This window comes from Hordeum vulgare, chromosome 2H (assembly GCF_904849725.1).
Source record: "Hordeum vulgare subsp. vulgare chromosome 2H, MorexV3_pseudomolecules_assembly, whole genome shotgun sequence".
Taxonomy (NCBI): Eukaryota; Viridiplantae; Streptophyta; class Magnoliopsida; order Poales; family Poaceae; genus Hordeum; species Hordeum vulgare.
Window position 1 is genome coordinate 558214408 of NC_058519.1, and position 7510 is coordinate 558221917.

The 7510-nt window shown below is 47.4% G+C and overlaps 1 protein-coding gene across 1 annotated transcript; it reads right to left on the reverse strand.

Moving 5' to 3' along the window:
* Window positions 1-270: 270 nt before the first annotated feature.
* On the reverse strand, window positions 271-4532 carry LOC123427234 (disease resistance protein RPS2-like). Its single transcript, XM_045111231.1, has 3 exons — window positions 4270-4532; window positions 3331-4145; window positions 271-2645 (listed from the first exon to the last, which is right to left on the reverse strand). The coding sequence occupies exons 2-3, from the start codon at window positions 3958-3960 to the stop codon at window positions 516-518; spliced, it is 2760 nt and encodes a 919-aa protein (XP_044967166.1). The 5' UTR covers window positions 3961-4145; window positions 4270-4532; the 3' UTR covers window positions 271-515.
* Between the last annotated feature and the right edge of the window lie 2978 nt (window positions 4533-7510).

Below are 7510 nucleotides of genomic sequence, written 5' to 3' on the forward strand. Positions count from 1 at the left end.
TGAAACATTTCACCTGATCTCATCAAATCAGTCAATTCCTATATTGTACTCCCTCCGTCCCATAATATAAGAGTGATTTTGACACTAGTGTGTCAAAAATACTCTTATGTTACGGGACGGAGGGAGTAACAAAGTGGTGCATCCCATGCCATATGCTTGATGTTCATGCCAGATCTAAGGTTTGGCTCAAATCTTGAGAAGGGTAGTGATCCTATGTAACTGGGTTAATAATGACCCTGAAACTTGTTTATGAAGAGATTGCACAAGTGATAAGACACAGGGTCGCAGACCCTTATTGACTGTGATTTAAGTAAACAAATTGTATTACATGAATGCAATATCAGCAAATTGCAGAGTATACCATGTACAAGAATGTAGTTCTAACAACGTACAGAAGCTACAACGTCACATATACAAATTTTAAACAATTTAAGAGGAGATCTCTTATTTGTGTGAAGAATGAAGACAGAACTCAACCTGCATGCCATACAAAAGCCATTGGAATTGGGGTTCTGTCAGATTGGAATGAAGTACTTGCTGTCCAGATATGCCACCTCGTCCCTATTTTCCCACTGCAGTTTCTCCCACCATTCAACTGAACCACATATCTGCTTCAACTTCCCATAGTTATGTGTGGAGCTCAGCGGGATGCTTCTCAGATTTGGGCAATCCTCCACCCGGAGGGTCTCAAGGCATGGGAATTCTCTTGGTTTGCAAATACTTCTCAGCTTCTTAAGTCCCGTCAATACGATCAACCTCAACTTTGGGAAGTCACTCTGCCCTGTATCATTCCGTGAAGTTTTTACCATAGCATGATCTTCTTGTTCATCTGAAGCATGATCCTGCATTTTCATTTGTTCTCCATAGTGCTCCTCATCTTCAACAATTTCGAGCACCCCATCACAATGAGATATGACAAGCCTCTCAAGAAGCTGAAGTCTTCGGACCCATGTGATGTTCAACAACTTGGGGCAGTGTGAAATGATCAATTTGCGGATGTACTGAAAATTATGGGACATTGGTGCAACAAGGACACTTTCCAACGAGGGAAGAACTGACAGGGTCAGGAACTGCAACTGTGAAGTTGTAAGCTCAGCATCAGCAATCACTGTGTTCAGGTCATAGCATGATTCAACATACAGCTCCTCAAGGTGCTCCATGTGGCTGAGGTCAGAGATTTTGATTGATTGCATATCTGCACAATACTTCAAGTTTAAGCGATGTGTTGACTTTGCCAAAGGACGAGGCGTGTTCAATTTCTTTAGCACATCCTCTGCATAAATAGTGATTCCGAGGAACAGTAGTTCTTTCAGGGAATCCAAATTCAGGTCGTCAACATCACGGATACCATAGTGGCTGCGGAAGAGATTGAGCACTTTCAATTTGTGCAACTTTGAGCAGTTGTTCAGGGTATCTTCAAGTGCAACAGTCACACTCAGATCCAAATGCCTCAACTCTTTCAGTAACCATAGGCGCTCAGGTAATCTCATAATGTGTGTGTGAGACAAATTCAGATGCTCCAATGCAACCAATGTATCACATTCTGGAAGTGATGTAATTGCAGTATAAGAAAGATCCAGCACTTTCAAGGATGACATAGTTCTGAAAAATCCATAGCTCATCTTGTTCAAATTTGGGTTGTTCTGCATCAACAATGTGGTGACCTTTTTGCACTTTGGCGAGAAAGAAAGCTCTGTGATGTTATTAGACATGATGGAGATCCTTGTAGCTTCATTCCATTCTCCAGCTGATGGAGCATTATCCAAGGCCATCCCTGATTGAACAAGAAACTTTGCATCTGACTTGTTGACCAACCAAAGCCCCAGTTGCCTAATTACATGGTGCACTTTTACCTTTGTTGACATTGAGCCACTGGCCTGCAACAAGCAAGCTGAAACAAGACTGCGGATTATCTGATAACCCTTTTCACAGTCATTTAATAGCAAACCTTCAGCTAACCAATAATCAACAAGTTGCTCTTTACTAATAGATCCATATTCTGGGAAAAGAGTGCAGTATAGGAAACACTGTTGTTGAGTGGGTGTTAGACTGTCATAGCTGTATTTCAACTGACCAAACATTTCATCCACACCATTAATGTTCTCCATATTAGTAGCAATTGCATCTGCAGCTGATTTCCACTCACTCTCTTCCAAGCCTGCCACAGCAGTCCCAATGACATTGAGTGCAAGTGGCAGGCCTCCACAACTTCGGGCTATTGCCATAGCATGCTCTCTAGAAGTATTCTGCAAACCAAGTGATTCAACTGCTGCACTAGCCTCCTTGCTCAGCTTGCTCAAGAACAGTTCCCATGAAGCATCGTTACCCAAAATCTGCATCTTAATCAAGCTTCTTTGTGCATTCATCTGGAAGCATACTTCTTGGTAACGTGATGTGAGGATCAGCTTGCTCCGACTGTTGGTATCTGGAGTTGGAATACCAACATCCTCCAGTCGAAATTTCTTCCTTACATCATCAAGCAGGATTACAAATCTTTTCCTAGCAAGTGCCTTTATCAAGAATCTAGCCCGTTTGGCAATTGGCTCTGCATCATTCCATGGTAAGTTGAGCCTTTCGGAGATAGTCTGTTGTATCTCCATTGTGTTCAGCGCCTCTGAATTGGATACTTCAATAAAGATAACAACCTGTCACAAGCAAATTAAGGAAAAATGGGAACATGTATCATAGCTAGAAGGTAATTTTAAACATGAATAGAAATATAACTGAAAAGTAGAAATGACGAGATAGAGTCAGGGAATGATGTGCCAAAAAAGGGATGAATGTGTCAAATTGTTTTTACACAAAATACAACAATGCCAATTTACGCAGCTGCATTTCATGCACATTTACTTGCTTTACCTAAAATATGCTTAAAGGAGCAACCTTTTTAAGGATTTTGTGGAAAATAGCCAAATGGCACACACTAATTGCATCAAATAACAACGCATTTTCATGTGCATATCTACTGGATAATGTGTACCTATAATATCTATGAACTAGTCAAATTCTCATGCTGAATGGTAACTGTCTCTCCGTGTGAAAACCATGTCAAATTTCTTATGGCTGTACAAGAACAGCAACATTACTTCAGACTTAAACTACTTGAGTGCACCGTGTAGCTGTTCTAGAATGAAACTTGCTGCCTTCTCTAAAATGCATGGCAGCACAATTTTTCTCTTTTCTGTTTATACAGAAAATTTCTTTGAGTATCATTACAAATATAAGCATGCTCACTGAAATAAGTATTCTCTTAAGTTAAATAGCAATATTAAAGTACAGCTAAACATGTGCTCCAAGGGATAAATTGCAGTCGTGGATAAAGCAACATACCTGATAATCATGGGCCTTCTTCTCAAGATCATTGTTGAAAACATGTAGAAGCGTCGTCTTGCCAACACCTCCTTGACCCCACACACCAATTATGTTCGAGTCGCCCTTCTCAAACAGATCATGGAGCTGACTCAGCATGGTCTCCAAACCAAACGTCTCGATCTGAGGCAAGGGATCAACAATCCTGGGCAGGGGCTTGAATCCAAATTTCTTGAACCGCCTCCCTTCTTCAATAAGTTTATTTGCCTCATCGAGAGCCTCAAGAACACGCCTGCCGACCGATGTACGCCGGTGAGCATGGATGGTGCACTGGCCGAGGCAAGAATACTTCATCAACTGGCTGTAGTCCTCGTCGATGGCATCCAGCTGTAGCTCTTCGACACGCCTCAGCCAGACCTGCACCTGAGGGTCACAGATGTTCAGCTTGTCGAGCTCTGCGGTGACTCGCGCCCTCACCGTCGTCTCGACAGCCAGCAGTAGCTTCTCGGCCTTGTCGAGATCGGACCAGTTGGATTTGAGGTGAAGGAACGAGGCGACCTCCCGGGCCGCCACGTCCAGCATGCCTGTGCCATCCAAGCATTCGCAGAGGGGCTGCAGGCAAGAACCGGCGGCACTGATCACATCAGCCATTGGGATCAACGATTTTCAAGTGGCAGACAGGCGGGGTAGGCATGGAAGATGCCGATAGAGGGGAAAAGGTAAAGCTTATAAAGAACAGCCCAATGCGACGGCGAGACGCCACGAGGGTCCCCCGGTCAAACGAGAACGTACGGCGAAGGCGCAGCGACGGTTCTGCCCGATGGCGACCGGCATGTCTGGAGAAAATGTCCACGCGCAGCTGGTTAGTGGGAGGCACGAAGAAATCATCATTCGAGAAGGGAACTTGTGGATGGCACACTGTTCCAGCCGAAACCGAGTGCGAGGGGCGAAAATTTCTACCCGCGGTTCCTGTTTCCTCGCTGTTTCCGGAAGAGGAGCGCCGGGATCGCAAGCCAAGCAACGGCTGCGTCCGCGGTGAAACTGCGTGTGGAAGAGTCAATCCGTCGAACACGTTGCGTGCGGCGACGGCTTGGGGCAGGGGAGTTTACCTTGGCTTCTCCGCCCGCCGGGCTCTGGAACTGGAACGAACGCCTGGTAGTAGTCCATATGGGAGCTTCGGCCGCCGGGCGGCGGTAAAGCTGGTTTTTATCTGGTGGCTGGGCGTCGGAGTTGCGGTTAGAAATTCGGAGGCGAACGATGGATGGATGGATGGCAAAAGTCGCCGTCGGCAGCGAACTGGCCGCGGATAAATAAAAGTTCCCAACGGCCGTAGTTGGGTTGCCTGCTCGGGCTCCTAGGGTTCAGCCCACAATTTTCCTCGTGAGTCGCTCTTAAAGAAAAATAACAATAACAGAGGAAGCAACGATTTGGCTCCCGAGCTCAGCTGGATCCGCGTCGATGAAATTAATCAAAATAAATAGTACTCCCTCTGTCCCAAAATAAATGTCTCAAGCTTAGTATAATTTTATACTAGAGCTAGTACAAAGTTGAGACACTTATTTTAAAACGGAGGGAATAGATTATTTTAAAAAATTCCAATTTTTTCTGTTGTACGGAGTAAATAATTTGATGCAGGGTTAGCTTTGTGTGGTACAGGGTTAGCTTTGAGCCTTTGAGCCTTGTGACTTCGTCTTCAAAACAATATATGATGGTATCTGGAAACTGATATTTCGTTCCTTCTTTGGGAGGTGTTGTGTGGGCGTGTGGCAAACTAAGCGAGTGCAGCTGCAGACTTGGATCCCTCTTTGCAGGTTACAAGCGTGGCCATTGGAGGAAAGTCAATCAGGTATGAGCAAACTGCATCGGTAGTGTCGGTGGCGTCAGGACATTCTGTACCTGCGTGCGGCTCCCCTTCTCGGGGGTAAGGGATGGCGGTCGTGAGGCTCGGCTTGGTGGCGGCCCGTCGACCTGGAGGTGCTGCTACTTGGCGGCACGGTGGATTGGTGGCATGGGGTGGCTAGCCCCGTGCCCCCGACCCAGATCTTGGCCTTTAGGGCCCCATCTGGGGCCTACCGGGTCGGCTCTGGCATGGCTTCGACGCCTACTGTGCGGTGAGGAGGAGGAGAGGCTCGGACCGGGGCGTGTTGGTGAATATTGTATGGGAAACAATATTTTTCTACGAACACCCAAGATCAATCTATGAAGATCAACATCTACGAGAGGGGAGTGCATCTACATACCCTTGTAGATCTTTAAGTGGAAGCGTTAAGAAACACGATTGATGTAGTCGAACGTATCTGCGATCCAATTACGACCCGTCCCGCGATCCAATCACGATCTGATCTAGTTTCGAACGAACAACACCTCCGCGTTGAGCACACGTACAGCTCGATGACGCCTTCACCACCTCGATCGAGCGAGCAAAGGTGAGGTAGTAGCTTGAGTTCTCCGGCAACACGACGGTGTGGTTGCGGCGGTGAGGCTCGGCTTGGTGGCGGCCCGGCGACGTGGAGGCGATGGATGCCGGCGGGCGAGGTGTCGGCACTGCTACTTGGCGGCGCGGCGGATTGGTGGCGCGGGGTGGCAAGCAGCGTGCCCCGGCCAAGACCTTGGCCCTTAGGGCCCCATCTGGGTCCTAGCGGGCCGACTCTGGCGTGGCTTCGACACCTACTGTGCGGTGAGGAGGAGGAGCAGCTCGGATCGGGGGCGTATCGGGAACGTTGTATGGGAAACAATAATTTTCCTACGAACACCCAAGATCAATCTATGGAGATCAACATCTACGAGAGGGGAGTGCATCTACATAGCCTTGTAGATCGCTAAGTGGAAGCGTTAAGAAATACGGTTGCTGTAGTCGAACGTCTCCGCGATCTAATGATGACCCGTCCCGCGATCCAATCATGATCCGATCTAGTGCCGAACGGACAGCACCTCCTCGTTTAACACACGTACATCTCGATGACGCCTTTGTTGGGGAACGTCGCATGGGAAACAAAAAAATTCCTACGCACACCAAGATCAATTTATGGATACTAACATCTACGAGAGGGGAGTGCATTTACATATTCTTGTAGATCGCTAAGCAAAAGCGTTAAAGAACGCGGTTGATGTAGTGGTATGTCTTCGCGATCCAATCATGATCCGTCCCACGAACTCCCGATCAAGCGCCGAACGGACGACACGTCCGCGTTCAACACACGTAAACCTTGATGACGTCTCCGCCTCCTCAATCCAACGAGCGAGGATGGAGTAGTAAATGAGTTCTCTGGCAACATGATGGCATGGTGGTGGTTGTGGTGGTGCTATCCCGGTAGGGCTACGCCTAGCGCTACTGAAACCGCAAACGGAGGAGAAAACATTCTAGGGAGAGAGAGGGGCGCCAAGGGCTTCGTGTGTCCTCTTGGGGATCCCCCTCCCATATATATATAAATATATATATATATATATATAGGTGGATGGGCGTGGCAAACAACCCCTCCAAGCCCTAGGGCACAGCCAAGGGGGGGGGAGGTGGAATATAGTCCCCTTCCTTCCCTCCCATACAAAGGTGGACTTCCCACCTTTCCCAACTGCATGGGCCTTGAGGGACTTGTGCGCTTGGCCCAATAAGTCCACAAAGTATCCCCTCGGCCCATGCAAACCCTTGGGACGTGGTAGAACCCTTGGTGGACTTCCGGACTCCTCCGAAAGTTTCCAGAACCTTCTTGGTACAATACCGAAAAACCTGAAACTTTTCCGGTAGCCAAAATATGACTTCCATATATAATCTTTACCTCCGGACCATTTCGGAGCTCCTCGTGACATCCGGGATCTCATCCAGGACACTGAACAACCTTCCGTCACCAACATACATAACTCAACTACACCGAAATGTCACCGAACCGTAAGTGTGCAGACCCTGCGGGTTCGAGAACTATGCAGACATGTCCCGAGACACTCTTCGGCCAATAACCAATAGCGGGACCTGGATGCCCATATTGGCTCCTACATATTCTACGAAGATCTTTATCGGTCAAACCACGACGTCAAGGATTCGATCAATCCCGTATACTATTCCCTTTGTCCATCGGTATGATACTTGCTCGAGATTCGATCGTAGGTATCTCCATACCTAGTTCAATCTCATTACCAGCAAGTCTCTTTACTCGTTTTGTAATACAAGATCTCGTGACTAACTCCTTAGTCACATTGCTTGCAAGCT